We start from the raw sequence: 16,219 nt of genomic DNA, 5'->3' as shown, positions 1-16,219 counted from the left end.
AATTTTGAGGAAAAAATGAATTTCAATCATTTTGAAATAAGGCTGTAACATAACAAAATGTGGAAAAAGTGAAGCATTCTGAATACTTTTTAGATGCACTGTATTCAGAAAAACCCCCCACATCAAATACATCTGAATAAGAACATCACAAAGTTACACATACATAACGTGAGGGATGCATCCAGCGGAGTTCTCATTCTGTGTTTGCACATAGGAGACATGTAGAATATCACTGCTGCTTCAGTTTAAAAGTTATCTTGTTTAAAAAAAAAATCCAAATCATATCAAACTATTTTCTGTGGGAAAACTGTACAACTAATAAACACCACGACTGCTTATGATGGACTCTCCCAAAACACACCTGTTCACCATTTCGACATCTTCGCTGTCAAAGTTCACAAAAACACAGATTTCAAGTTACAAAAAACTTTCAGTTTTCCCATTCCTTTCCCTCACATCATCGCCAAAGTCAACGTTTTTGAGAGGCAAACATTTATCAGCGACAAATGAAATCAAGCTCATTTCCCCATGTTGATGTTTTAATTTGTCAAGGCATATGACACCAAAATTAAACACAATACATCAATAGTTTCATAAATCTTTATTTATCTTTTATTTTTTTTTAGAATTGTCAGCTCATTTGACATTTCACTGATCAGAGATATGCACTTTAAATTCCCTTGTGATCTGGATTATCCATCCATCCGTTTTGGAGTAAGAAATCAGACATTCCCAGGTCAGTATTGTGATCCACCGCACGGGGGCGCAATCGTTTCTCTCTCTCAGAATGGCGTCAGCGGTCTCCCAGCAACAGCCGGGCTGGAGCTGATCTCATCCATCCGTGCCTGACCGCCGTCAAGTTGAACAGAAACAACCTGGATGATCTGCTTAAAAAATAAAAGCACATAGTTTGCTTAATTATACTGATGCACATGAAAATATGACAAAGAATTTAATCTCTGTTTAAGATAGATATTGTAGTAATGTCTTAATGTAACCTCCCAATAAATGATTCAACCAACATTTTTTAAAAACATCAAAAGCAGCCTATATATATATATATATATATATATATATATATATATATATATATATATATATATATATATAAAATTTAAGGTTCCTGGTTCAAAACCCCACCCCTGCTCATTCCCCATTTAATATGGAGTTGCATCAGGCCGGGCATGCAGTGTGCCAGACTTGTGCCAAGTCAACATGCAGATCTAACTTGGATCTGCTGTAGTGACAGGGAGCAGTCGAAGAGACTTATTCTTAATAATATTTAAACTTCCATCATCTGAGGGAAATTAATGTTAAATCAATGCATTTTTGTTTTCCTCCATATGATATTTTCTTCAAGCAAGATTCATTTTTTTTTTTAATATCCAGTAATAGTTTCAGTAGCTGTGCAGGGGCGGTGGCCAAGTGGTTAGTGTGCTTTGTTTTTGTGCAGAAGGTTCCAGTCTCAAATCCCACTCCTGCCACATTTCTTCTCTATGTAGTGTGGAGTTGCGTCCAAAAGCACATCCGGTGTAAAACTTGTACCAATTCAACATGCAGATCCACCTTGGACTTACTGTGGTGACCCCGAGTGTAAACCAGGGAGCAGCTTACTTTTTTTTTTTATAGTTTCACAACTGCTTTCTGTTTTATGCAAAATAACAAAAAATATTCTTAAATGTCCATTTAGGAAGGCAGAGATGACAACATTATTTTAATGTGCATTTAAATGTACAGTATCTCATGAAAATTAATGTTTAAATAATTGTAAGATGTTATGGGGACCACAATGGAAATAAGGCTGTGCTTTTTTGTGTCATCCTCAACAAGTATGTGTATGTATATTGTCATTGCTATATCAAATCATGCATTTTGCCAAATCAATCAATCAAAATGGACCTTTTGGTTTTCCTCAATGAGTTTGACATATTTTCTTTAAGCATGTTTCTTTTTCCAAGACCCAATAAAAGTTTCATAAATGCTTTGTGGTTTTCTTATTATCACTTTTTAAAATGAATGTTGTTACCCAGCATTTTTTTAAATAACTGAACAATATCAGTACATTTTCATAGGGCCACCGTGTGTCTTGCTGGGGATTTAATAAATTCAGTTACGTACTAAATCACAAAAGACAAAATAATCACACAATTCATGTAAATAAAGTACATACATTTATGAACTAAAAGAAAGAAAGAAAAAAATAAAGTCGAACCCGTTTTAGATTGTAAATATGATCCACATCAGAAGCCCACTCTACACTAACGTTTGAAGCACTCGTTATTAAATCAACCGGAAGTGGTGCTGCTTGTTATTGTGTCTAACTTGCTGTGGGGTTCGTTCAGCTGCAGCACAGCAGGTCAGAAACCATGGAGCGCAATAAGAGGCGCTGGAGAGACCCGACAGACGGCAAAAGTGTCACTTTATGATATGTTTCTAATTACTTTGAGCTACACTGAGCGCGTTTTAATTTAGCACCCGCTGGACTTTAAGTTTTGTCACAGAGCGACGAAGTGATTTTTAAATCAGAATCAGTGAGCAGCAGCAGGTATAACAGGAGGATAAAGGGACGCAATGCGGGCAGTCTTGTTTTACGCACGTTTTAGCTTTTAACAAAAACAAGCGTAATAGTGGCTGCGCAAACACTGTCTCATGCCATCACACGGAGTGCGCAGTTTTCTTCAAGAGTTCTGTGATCGAAGCTGAGAATTTTGCAAAGGAGACCGAACACTGGGCTAAAACCGAAGAAGAGACACGGAAAACTCAAGAACCATGCTGAAGTTCCACAACTCGGACCTGTGGATTGCCTGGATGGTTATTTTCTGCATGGAGGGTAAGTTATCTGACGCTTGCAAACTTAGAAAACACCGTAATTAACGCTTTAATTTACAGGCTTTATGTGCGTTAACCACGTGGACGCATTCAGAATCACACTCCACTTTGGTAATTTTTAGAAACAGGTGAGTTCAGCTGTGCCAGGGGCGCGCCAGCTCCCACAGCGCGTGGACAAACATTTAATCCCCCCAGCCTACCACCTTTAATATTAGATTTGTGGATCACGCTGACGTTCCCACCCCCCAAAACACCCGATTTAAGTTGATTTTATGTGATTTATATGCACACTTCCTTGTATATTGCTGTGCGTAAAATGGCTATTACGCGTCGCCGTTTTGTTTTTAAATAGAATGAGGCTCAGGGTGGAAGAGTTTTGAAACAGAAGTGGAACAGACGGTGGATTGTTGCGTTTGTAATCCAGCCGATTATCGAGCAGCATGCTGACCAGACGGCACAGAATGAGTCTAAATAAACAGGAAATAAATAATTTCATATATCAGAATAACTGGGGAAATTACTACTGGCTATAAGCTGGAACAAACATATGAATTGAGAATTAAAGTTTAGATATGATGCATAAATGTTCACTGCAAGAAATTGAGTTAACAAAAAATAAGAATTGAAATAACATCTAAAATACTTGCTGAGTAAAGCAAGTTATTTTGGCTTCTTTTTTTTAATTTGGGGGTTGCCATAGCAGACCTGATATGGATCTACATGCTGATTTGACACAAGTTTGTTGCCAGATGCCCTTATTGATGCAACTTCAACTTTTGTGGAGACTGGACACAGGTGGTCTTGAACCGGGAACCTTCTGCTTTGGAAACAACTGACCCCATTGCCAGCCCAACAAATTGCTTCAGTATGTAATACTCAAATTAATTAACTACATAAGCCAAATTTGAGTGTTACCAAATGAAGCAGTTTCATGAGGTTGTCTCTCTATTTATTTATTTATTTATTTATTTTTACCTGTGCATAAGTTCCACACAGTTTGCCGTATATTCCAGACTTGAACCTGGACCAATTCAGAATTCCATTACTGTCCAAGACTCGAGGAAGTACATAGACTCAAGGTTTAGAAGTCAACGCACTGTTCAGATTTAACCACAGAAATTAAGCTTAAAAGTTAAAATGAATAATTAACCCATATCTGTAGATAAGGTGCATAAGGAAGAGGCCTACCATTACATATCCTGGGGTTCAAATCCCACTCATGCAACCTGTCTGTGTCCTTGAACAAGACACTTCATCTACATGGTCTCACTCCACCCAGCTGTAAATGGTTACCGGCTTTGGCTGGGGCAGTAAGCTGCGTCGGGTTGGCATCCCACCGAGGGGAAGTCATGGACTCTTTCGCTTGGGTGCCAGTGCTTGTAGTGCTGTAGGACTTATTTCCCACCCTTCACTTTTGTCTTTTATTTTGCCGTTAAATTATTTAAACTCTTGAAGCAGTACCCTAAGACTCATGATGACAGTGAAAAAAGATTTTATTCAAAAATGACACAAACTGAAATATCACATTGACATTCAGTCAAATTTTCTCAATGAACGCACACTTTGAGTGGAGACCACCTGTGCAAAATCTGTTGACTGGACATAAAGGTGCACAACTGTTGATATAGAGGCACACAAGAGACTATATAAAAAAAATACATTCGGTCGTGCTAACAAATACTTCTTGCAGCATTGAAGGGTCCCAAGGATTTTGAAAATTCTAAAAGAAAAGAATTTGGGAGCAGCTCTTCCTGGAGGTGGTCGGTTGGACAAACTGAACAGTTGGGGACACAAGGTCTGTCATAAGAGAAGTGATGAGGAAAGCTTCCGAGAACCTTCCAGAAGCAGAGGCATCACTGCAACACTCCACCAATTTGAGCTTCTGAAGCTGAAACCTGTGCTGTATGGCTTAGGAAAGTAAATAAATAAATACATTTAGAAATTATTCTGCATTTAAACAGTTGGTAACTCCAAATGCTTTTGACCTGAATAATATCTAACTTTACAAAGTGTACAAGTCTGTTTTTATTTAAGGGGAAATAGGCACAGCGGAGCAGAAAAATGGTACAGTGCCAACCGAGCCTCATGCCAGGAACTAAATCATGTCCACTGAGCCGTGCAGGGACATTCGCACAGAACTCTGACACATCAGCAGTGCCGGATAGAACATGTGTGAGAGTTTGAATCTTGTCCCGATTGTTCATGTTTTTCACTCCGCTGCCCTCCTATTAACCTGTACACCACCACACTGAGTGGATCATTAGCATTCTTCAGTGTATCTGCTATCATTCTCTATTCATTAAAATAATTTGAGTTGAGTGAAAGTTTACGTGTTGAAATAAAACGCAAGTTGGCAGTGACAGTCTGTCGCGGTAACATTGTACATAAAGACGGGCAACACGACTGCTAAAAGGTCAAATGTCTGTCACTTCTTTTTAGCTAGTTTTAGCACGTTAGCTTAAACACAGGAAGTCTGATGACAAATCTTTCTGATATTGTTTCCAAAGGGTCAAAAGTGACTAGTTATTGATTGCTAACTATATGTACCCCCTTTTTGTTTGTTTCTTTGAAGTATTTCAGCATCATACTCTGGTTGGTTTAGGTTAGCGTTTAAGGAGCTATTGAAAGACATGTAGGTTAGATGAATTGGAAACTTTATAATTGTCCAGGTCTCCCTTGGAAAAGAGATCTTGATCTCAATGGGGCTAACCTGGTTAAATGGTGGTTCACCGGCAGCACGGTGGTTTATTGCTTGCCTCACAGCAAGAAGGTCATGGAATCGATTCCCACCTGTGGCCTTTCTCTGTTGGGTTTGCATGTTCTCGTATTTGTGTGGGTTTCCTCTGGATGCTTCCGCTTCCTCCCACATCCAAAGACATGCAGGTTAGGTGGATTGCAAACTTTGCAATTATCCACGTCTCATGTGTAAAAGAGATCTTAATCCCAGTGGGGCTAACCTGGTTATATAAAGGTTAAATGAAATAACAGTGCCTTGGGGAAGTATTTGGCCCCTTGGTATTTCACACATTTTAATTTGTTTATGCCATTTCAAATCCAAAAAGTAAATCAGGCTTCTCAATATATATATAAAAAAAAAATCTAAAATTTTATTGTCACATTTCTTCAGACAAGTCGGGATGGATACATAAACATTTCCAAACCACAGAATATGTCCTGATCTTTACTTACATCTGTTAAGAAGAAATACAAAACAGTATGGCACTCTGTGGTAAAACTGTATGGAGCAGCTAGTTCTCAAAAACTGAGTGACTGTGCAAGAAGGAGAGGAGTGAAGAAAGCCACCAAAACATCCAGACAACCCAACAGCAGTTATAGATTTATGTGGCTGTGATTAGAAATTGTGCACAGTACATGTTTTGTATTTTGTATCACCAGTTACACAGCTTCATGATTGATGAAGTGGTATAGAGGAGGACTTTCTTAAAAAGAAAACCTGAAAGTTCAGCTGCAATTTGCCAGAAGGTACATCTGACATGAAAGCCTAGATTTTATGTTTTGGTGAAAGAAACTCCTCATCTATACATTTAACGGTCTACTGTTGTGTTTTTATAGAGCTAGCTGCATCTCTTTGAACACATTCTGATACTATGAAACCGGTATTGATTGTGGTTGCTTGTTTGCATGACATGTATCACCATCCACTTTTTGCAATAAATGGGGAAACATCAGGGCGTGGAACAGTTCCTCAGTACCTCAGACAGGAAGAAGTCAGAGCTGAGTTCATGACACGACCCTGCCTACTGTCAGCGTTAGATGACACGACGTGCCCTTCAGCTGTCAGCCCTCTGAAGTCATGCATTAATATTGTATCCCTTCTTTTCAATTAGCAATGGCATCTTTTAGCTGCAGTGCGCAGGATGGAAGCGTTGCATGTTTCAGAGCTGCAGTAATGGAAACGTTTGAAGAAAGTTTGTAAATTTGACAAAAGAGCCGTAGAGGCTCCATCCTTATGAACACATTGGTTATCACCCCCCCCCCGTGTAATGATTCACCCAGGATGACTCTAAAGGGTGTGGTAGGGACGGATGCAAGCGTCCAATCAATTCCAGCAAATTAAATCCACACAGAAGTGGTGGGTCTGAACTTTTCAATTGTATTGCTTTTTACATAACAGATCAGATGTAACTTTTCACATTTGCACAAACTAAATTGTTGAGATTAGCCCCCCCAGGCTTATTTCCCGCTGTCCATATGTTCGACATCAAGAGTTGAGTGAGGTCGCAGAGCACTCGAGAATTAAAAAAAGGAAAAGAAAAATGACAGTACGGAATGTTTGTCAAGCTCAATTGATATTCAACGCATTCAAACCTGTATCAAAACTGAACTCGGACCACGTCCCAAACTACATTTTCTGTGTGTGTTTGTTAACCGTTGAGACACTTTTAAAAGAACTTGGTATGTCATTGTGTCCTGTGCCTGTTGTGTCTCATTTGCATGTCCAATCGTCATACACGTCAACCTCTACGGATTGTCCGTAAATTATACGGATTTTTCCGAGTTTAAGAATCATACAAATAAAGTCTTACGGATATTCAGGGTTTTCTGTTGTAAATTTATTTTACTACTGTTATTCTTAAACATCGTCAAATGATCGTCACAAGAAGACACAAACACATTGTTCTAAACAAAGGATTATGAAACCGGATGCTTGTTTTCTGAGTCTCGCGCCTTACTGTAACTTCCATACTGGTCTGCCGGTGTCGTGCCAAAGTAATTATCACCGTCAGAACTTGTATCCCCTGGCGCGGGAGCGCGCGCTCACTCAGTGCAGTGCTTACAGATGTTCTGCAGCTTTGTAAACGATCTCATCCTGCTCCCAAAGATAACAGCATTTTGGTTGTTCAATACATGACATTAAAAAATAACTTTGATAATCTTTTGACGACATAAACGTCACGCACAGACACAGAAACGGTGTCCAACATAAAAAACACGCTGTAAGAGGTTTATTAAAAAAAAGATAATGCTGTAAAACCTTTATATTTGTAAAAAAAAAACCAACACACTTTAAGACGTTTATGACCGCACCACTGTCAAGACAATTCAATGATTTTCACTTTTTCTTCAGTTCGTTCATTCAAGATTAAAATATGACCAGTTATATATGGGGTTAAAACTGTCTCATTAATATTTGTAAATGCACGCAGGGTGATCGACAAATAATCATTGATTTGCAAATGTGTTCAGATATCTGCAAATTTCATATTTGTAAATTGGTCTTTGCAAATAATGTTGTATTTTGCAAATATAAAACTTAATTTGTAAAAAAAAAAATAAAAAATAAAAATAAATAAAATTACATTTGTAAAACTGGAAATTGTATTTGTGAATTGAGTTTCAGCATTTGTGGATCACCAATTACACGCATTCATCGCTTTCCTCTGTGACGTAATTTTGAGACATTCTTTTCACAAAATCCACACAGATCCACAAACAATTGCCTACTGATTCGCAAATACACATTCACGCACACTAGATATCCACTAGATGGCAGTGTGGTTCCATTCATTGATGTGGCAAGCTGAAACTATATGCTCCCGGATGAGAGAAGACCGACATTTCAGAATAAATCATTTCACATTACCGTAATGGAGGCGTCTGATGGATGGGTATGTATGTGGTGATATTGTCTGCAAGGTCAATTATTTTTTTAAATTATGACATGTCCGCGGATTTCATCATGGGGAGGGAGGCAGGGGTGTTAGTGTTGTACTCTTTAATCATGATCGTTACTGAGTTTTTAAAATGCTTATCGCAAAACGTTCTTTTTGTTACGACATCATGCAGGTTTTATAAGTCCGCGGACACTGATCTGTGTATTACAGATACAAATCAGTTTCCTCGGATCCACGGAGTTTCGTGGAGAATAAATGCCACTCAAAGCCTGGCTGTTGCGACAGTTGTCATAAAGCGGGACTGGTTGGTTGCTGCGGTGACACTGTGTGGTTCCTGTGTAAAGGTTAGCTACATGTAGCATGTGGACATCGCAAACTTTTAGAACTTTCAAGTTTTTAAAAGAAGAATTTTGCAGCATGTCTGTGTCATGGAGCAGGCACAGGTGCAATGCTGTTTAATAGGCTTAATTGAACCACTGCGTTAAAGAGTACAATACTAACACCCCACCCCCCTCCCCTTGATGAAATCCATGGACACATCATAATTTAAAAAAATAATTGACCTTGCAGACAATATCACCACATACATACCCATCCATCAGACGCCTCCATTACGGTAATGTGAAATGATTTATTCTGAAATGTCGGTCTTCTCTCATCCAGGAGCATATAGTTTCAGCTTGCCACATCAATGAATGGAACCACACTGCCATCTAGTGGATATCCAGCGTGCATGAGTGTGTATTTGCGAATCAGTAGGCATTTGTTTGTGGATGTGTGGATTTCGTGAAAAGAATGTCTCAAAATTACGTCACAGAGGAAAGCGATGAATGCGTGTAATTGGTGATCCACAAATGCTGAAACTGAATTCACAAATACAATTTCCAGTTTTACAAATGTAATTTTTTTTTTTACAAATTAAGTTTTATATTTGCAAATACAACATTATTTGCAAAGACCAATTTACAAGTTACAAATATGAAATTTGCATTTGTGGATATCTGAACACATTTGCAAATCAGTGATTATTTGTAGATCACCCTGTGTGCATTTACAAATATTAATGAGACAATTTTAACCCCATAGTTCTAAACTGTACACTCTTGTACTTGTCTGTGACTTTTTCCATTTTAAATAAAAGATAAGCAGACAAACGTGATGTGGGTAATGGGTTTTTTTGGTTTACAAGAAATAAAATTCAGCTGTAAAACAGTTAAAACCTGTAATTAAAAAATATTAATCTGTAATTTTGATGGTCTTTTTCATGTTAAATTGGCATGGCCAGGCTGATATTAAACCTTTTTTGTCTTTGTCTTTTTTTTTTTTTGTGTAAAATTTACAAATATATTAAGTCCCTTTGGCTGCTCCCTTGATTTCACTCAGGGTCACCACAGCAGATGCAAGGAGGGTCTGCATGTTGATTTGGCACAAGCTGTACACCAGATGCCCCTCCTGCTGCAACATCACATTACACAGTGAAATGTGGCAGGGGTAGGGTTCAAACCAGGAAACTTTGTTACTGAAACCAAGTGCACTAAACACTTGGCTACCACCCCTGATATCTGTTTATCTTATAGATTAATAAGCACGGTAGCTTTGTGGTTAGCGCATGTTGCCACAGAGCAAGAAGGTCATTGCTTCGATTCCTACCTGTGGCTTGTGGCCTTTCTGTAGGGAGTTTGCATGTTCTCCCCATGTTTGTGTGGGTTTCCTCCAGGTGCTCCGATTTCCTCTCACATTTCAAGACTGTAATAAACCTGATTTTGGTGCGATTTGGAGGTTATAAGGATTTTGTGTTGATTTTATGGATTTTCTCACTTGGTTATACAGGTGGACCCTCAAAGGGGTTGACATGTATGAATCATTCTGTCAATCACACCATTTCAGATTCAGAGTACTGTACAAACCATTAAGCACTCCAGTTTTTCTGTATAATTGTTAATAAAATAATCACAAAGGTACTTCAGAACATTCACAGCTTGACTAGAGAACAAAAGTATCTGGAGACTCAAGATGTGAAGGCTCGTTCTACATAGCAGTAGCAAAGCTTAAAGGGGAACATGACACAGTGAGAAATGTAATACTTTCCTATAAGAAACATACCAAAGAACTGATATTCCACACTTTTTACACTAGTCCCGCAAGTACATACTTTTATCGGACATTTGAACTTCGCACTCTCCCGAGGGCCCCCGGGCCGCCATCTTTGTAGAATATCAGGGTATTTCCCGCTCGGCGCTGACGTCATTGATGAAAGACTGTCCATACATGCCAATGTCCACTGTTGGAATTACAATTTTGTACATGGCCCATATCAGACAAGCGTTACTTCGATACATTAATCGAAGTCTCCGTTGCTGTGCTGCAAAACACAGGGCGTGACGTGGGGTATTTGGCCAATTAACAAGTGAAGCTTGAATTCAAGGTCCGTTTTCCCACGTGACACACTGTCGGCATCAGCCTGCAGTTTCCGCATCTGCACCAAAGAATGTTGTTCAGGCGCCAAGTTTCTGTCTCAACATCTTTGCCATCCCAGACATGAATCCAGTCATCCATGTTCCTGGCTGGAATAGATTCTGGATCTACCGGAGGAGACTCGTTTATAGTGGCTGCAGTGGTGCCCCCCTCCCCACTTTCTTCAATCTGCTCATTCCTGTTTGTGCCAGCTGACGCAGCACCCACTTCCCCGCTGCCTTCTGCCTGGTAGAGAAGCCTGAATCTTTGACTGGACTGGGTTGTTTGACGCGAGGACGTTTCGCTTCAAATCGCAGAAGCTTCCTCAGTTAAAATTCTTGCTCTGGTGGTCTGACTTCTGTCTTGACTCTTGTAGAGAAGAATAATCAAGAAGTCACAAAAGCTGGAGTTTTAAACCTAACCAGACCCCTCCTACCGAGAGGCAGTCTGCTATAGGCTGGTGACTAAACAATAGCTCTAATTAGCACCTATTGTGCTCTGGTTAGCACCCTCCTAATGACAGGGCAGCTGTCCCTCTCCTGATGGCTCCCTTGACGACTCTGCTGATGATGTGAATGACTCATTACCATGAACAAAAGACTGAAACTGCTTTGACCTGAGTGCCCCATTGTAAACAGGGGATAAAGCGTGTCTCAGACCCCCTCCCCGGTTAAGGCTGGGTTTCAAACGTTTCACAAAGAATGCCTCCTTGACCCCTCTCTCAAACCATTTCTTCTCTCTGGCTAATATTTTAACTTCCTTGTCCTCAAACATGTGGTTAGTGTCTTTAAGGTGGAGATGAACTGCAGACTGAGGTCCACTGGCGCCCTCTCTGCGGTGCTGGTATAGCCTTTTGTGTAAAGGTTGCTTAGTCTCACCTATGTAGTGTTCGCTACAGTTTTCCTGACATCTGATAGAATACACTACATTGCTCTGTTTGTAACTAGGGATCCTGTCCTTAGGGTGAACTAATTTCTGTCTCAAGGTGTTAACCAGTTTAAAGTAAACTGGGATTTTGTGCTGTCTGAAGATCCTCTGTCATTAGGAGGGTGCCAACTAGAGCACAATAGGTGCTAATTAGGGCTATTGTTTAGTCACCAGCCTATAGCAGTCTGCCTCTCGGTAGGAGGGGTCTGGTTAGGTTTAAAACTCCAGCTTTTGTGACTTCTTGATTATTCTTCTCTACAAGAGTCAAGACAGAAGTCAGACCACCAGAGCAAGAATTTTAGCTGAGGAAGCTTCTGCGATTTGAAGCGAAACGTCCTCGCGTCAAGCAACCCAGTCCAGTCGAAGATTCAAGCTTCTCTACTATGGAAACCACCTGGACAACTGAGAGCCTACACAGAAACATTGCCTTCTGCCTGGTTATTTTTCCTCTTCTTCTTTTTCTTGTTCTTGTCGTCAGACCACCTCGGCTGATGGCTATATGCTACGATGTCCCGAGGATTGGGATGATCCCCTGTCTCAAACTTGGATTTCATGGATTCCAGTGTTTTCTGCACAATCAGACTGGACCAGTTCGATTTGTAACCACACGGGCCTGCTTGCCGCAAGAAGACTACAAAAAGATCAACCTCACAGCTCAGCGGTGTCGAAGAAAGACATACTGAAATGGTGCCTCAAACAAGAGAGACGACCCTCTGCTCATGTACAGTCTTTTGTCAATGACGTCAGCGCCGAGCGGGGAATAACACAGATATTCTACAGAGATGGCGGAAGTTCAAATGTCCGATAAAGATATGTACTTGCGGGACTAGTGTAAAAAGTGTGGAATATCAGCTCTTTGGTATGTTTCTTATAGGAAAGTATTGCATTTCTCACTGTGTAATGTTCCCTTTTATACATCAGTGGACCAAGGCCCGGTTTCAGAAAGCAGTCTAATCTTGTTTAGTCAAATAAGCTCACTTAGTTGACTTATTTTGATGTTACTTGTTGCACAAAGCGCTTAGTCAGCTAAAGTTTTGTGTTACCCGACTAAAGTTTTTAGCCTGGTTCAGAGAAGGCTAATCTTATTTTATTTTAGTTTCACACAAGTAAGGTCTAACCTTCCTAACCCCCAGAGGAGCAGTGGTAAGGAAAAACTCCCCCTGAAGAAGAAACCTCAAGCAGACCAGACTCAAAGGGGTGACCCTCTGCTTGGGCCGTGTTAAGTAAGTAAGTAAGCTTTATTTATAAAGCGCCATTCACAGACCAGGGTCACAAAGTGCTGCACATGGCATACAAAAATAATCTAAAAATAACATACGAAAACAATAAAATACAATATTAGGCTAAAAACCTAACTTAAAGAAATGTGTCTTTAGTTGCCTTCTAAAAGTATCTATGCAATCCAGAGAACGAAGGGCACAGGGAAGCTCATTCCAGAGGCTAGGCGCCACCACTTTAAAAGATCTGTCCCCGCAAGTTTTAAATGGTCCGAGGAACCATTAACAGGTTCTGATTGGACGACCTGAGGCTCCTGGAGGAAGCATCAGGTTGGATCAGGTCCCTGATGTACTCCGGTGCCTGTCCATGCAGAGCTCTAAAAGCCAATACCAGGATTTTGTAATGTTACAGACACAAATTACAAAACAATTCACAAAACGAATATACAGGAAATGCTGTTGGTGCACAGGACAGGAGGGTCTCCAGCATAAATACCACACCCATCTCTGGATGGAGCTGCACCTTAAACAGAGAGAAAAAACAAAATCAGGCATCAGAAAGACAAGAAATACTGTATAATCTGTCAGTATTAAACAACAGGAAAAACAGGAAATACTAAGGTGATCGCATACTTGTGTGAAGCGCCTTGAGGCAACTCTGTTGTGATTTGGCGCTAAATAAATTGAAATTGAAAATTAGTTTCTTACCTCAAAAAACAGTAGCTATCATGTACCACCACTTGATGGAACACTCAAGAGCCCCCTAAGTTGCTAATATTCCTTCAGAAGGAGAGCTTCCTCTGCTTTTGGTGATGGTTGAAGCAGAGACAGCTGTCATGATGTGTTTGTGACAGTTCTGATTTTAGCCACCGGGTGTCACTGTGAGGCTGAGAAGCCTTGTGTGCACAAAAAGGCTTGGCTGCAGTTGAGAAGAAGAAACTGAAGAGTGAAACTGCTAGGCTGTGCTAAGCACATCATTCTGCAGTTCATATATGTCCATAAATGTTACTAAAGCCACTTAACGAAACAAAGGCTGGATCGTTCATGGCAACAACCAACCTGGAAGTAAACTATTGACTCGGTTGCACATCTGGGCACTCTGTCTGTGAGACTTAGCAACGTGCTTAGTAACACCAGCTGGTGTGTAAACAATCAATAGTGGACAAGGAAGTTGATGTGAGTTTTTTCATTTTCACCACAGTTTTGTTTTTAATTCCTCTACAATGCGCGGCAGTGGGTTGTACCAAAAAGGTGAGAAAGAAAATTAAAATCCATCATGACACACCAAGAGTATTATGCGTCACATCGATCATGCGTTACATTGGGGAAAAAAATCAGCAGGTGGCCCCTCCTGGAGCAGACGAACAATTCACAGTGCATACGTGACATAAATGATATAAAATACAAACATACCTGGTGTTTCTATGAGGTATGAATAAATATCAGGATATTCATTGAACATCTGGCCATTGTGTGAGACAATTTTTCCATCGTCCAGCTTCATGTTGGTACGACGACATGCCAGTCCTGTTGCTGCTAATTTTGTTTTTATATATATATATATATATATATATATATATAGTTGAAGGCCACACTAAGGTCCCAACAACAGAAATATAACAAAATTCAAACAAATAATTACTTGAATTCAAGAACAAATACCATTCCCACATACACAATATATCTCTATGTAGGCACTTGGACATTCTTTCAAAGTTGTTTAAATGGCCTTCTGCTTGCAATCAGAAGAAAGGGCACCAAAAATGCAACAAAATGACAGCTCATTTGTCAAAATCGGATAAATAACACCAGAGATATTGAGATTTGAAGGGGTCATTTTCGTGCCCTATTTTCTAAGCTTATTTACATTACAATAGAGGAAAAAATTGTGTCAAATAATAAGAATTTCTGGCTGAAAGGAAAGGTAGATTATATCTCATTATATCTCATTGACACTTAATAGGTGTTCTGTGTCTTATGACCTGAGGGGAGCAGCAATGCACTGACCGTGCCTAGCTTGCCAACAACCAAGAAGAAGAAGAATCAGAGGGTATCACTTCAATACGTCATAGTTCCGCTCGACCAATCAGAAAGCAGTAACCATAAACCAGTGAGCCAGCCTGCCCAAAATATGCTCAACAAAATAAATCCCCAATCAATCCTTCATAATGAAGCAAAACTGAAATAAAATCCTCACGAAAATAACATTTTAAGATATCGATAAACTTATCTGAAGCATTTATCGGCTGAAAAATGTGCAGATGCTCATGTATAGAACAATTATTTTCCGGGCATAGCGAGTAGACGACAACATATTTTCAGCGGGAGGTCGCTACCATGGCTACCGGCGGGGATCCAAAATATTAGTGCGGAGGCACAGATTCATATGATACTTCGCTAAAATGATGTTTATTACATAAACTAGACCAAGCAAAGGTATTTAATCACCAAGGAAGTCACGCAGGTGGTGAATTTAACATGGGAACTCCACGTTCGATTTGGAAATCAGGCACATTTCAGAAATCTGAATGGATTTTTACCAGACAAAGTGCGTAAGAATTCGCAGGTCTCCTACATCAAAATAGCGGCATTTCCGGTAGAATTCATGCAGAACCAGCCTCTCCAATCCGCATTTTGCGAACGATACGAACTGCGAGCTTGAAAATTTGATGATGTCATCACGCGAGGCTAAGTTGCTGGCTGACGCGGCTGATGTCCAAGTGCCTACTCTATGGTAAAACACGCCGACAGCCGCCAAGTTTCACACCAGCGACTGACCTGATGTGGAAGTAAACTGGCAGTAACACGACCACGACTAAAGGTGCCCTGACACTTGCATGACTTTCATGCATGCACTGTCGTGCAGGAGATAAATTCGTCTTTAACGGGTGTGGACTGAATGTGAGAGGGGCGCCGGTGCGTGCAACTGAGCAAAGAGAATTTTGAAATGTAAAAAAAAATCTTTCATGCATAAATGTCGTGCAACGTGGCACGATCTGCTCGCCAACACTACCTGCAGCTCGTCAAGTGGTTGCATCAGCGCATCGCATACAGCGTAGCTTGTCTGAATGATTATAACAAGATGTTAACTCTATCATAAACATACTTTTACAGCTGCACACAAGAAGGAAGGAACATGCAACTGTTCTACCAAGC

The 16,219-nt window shown here is 40.1% G+C and overlaps 1 protein-coding gene across 1 annotated transcript in view; it reads left to right on the top strand.

Annotated features, from left to right (window-relative positions):
• Positions 1-2,328: 2,328 nt before the first annotated feature.
• Positions 2,329-16,219, top strand: part of LOC117508249 (immunoglobulin superfamily member 11-like) — a 389,150-nt gene continuing 375,259 nt past the window's right edge. Inside the window, 1 exon segment of the mRNA XM_034167921.1 lies at positions 2,329-2,830. Coding sequence (XP_034023812.1) covers positions 2,770-2,830 — 61 coding nt within the window. The 5' untranslated portion in view covers positions 2,329-2,769.

The sequence above is a fragment of the Thalassophryne amazonica genome, chromosome 4 (genome assembly GCF_902500255.1).
Source record: "Thalassophryne amazonica chromosome 4, fThaAma1.1, whole genome shotgun sequence".
Taxonomy (NCBI): domain Eukaryota; kingdom Metazoa; phylum Chordata; class Actinopteri; order Batrachoidiformes; family Batrachoididae; genus Thalassophryne; species Thalassophryne amazonica.
This window is presented reverse-complemented; position numbering and strand designations above follow the sequence as displayed.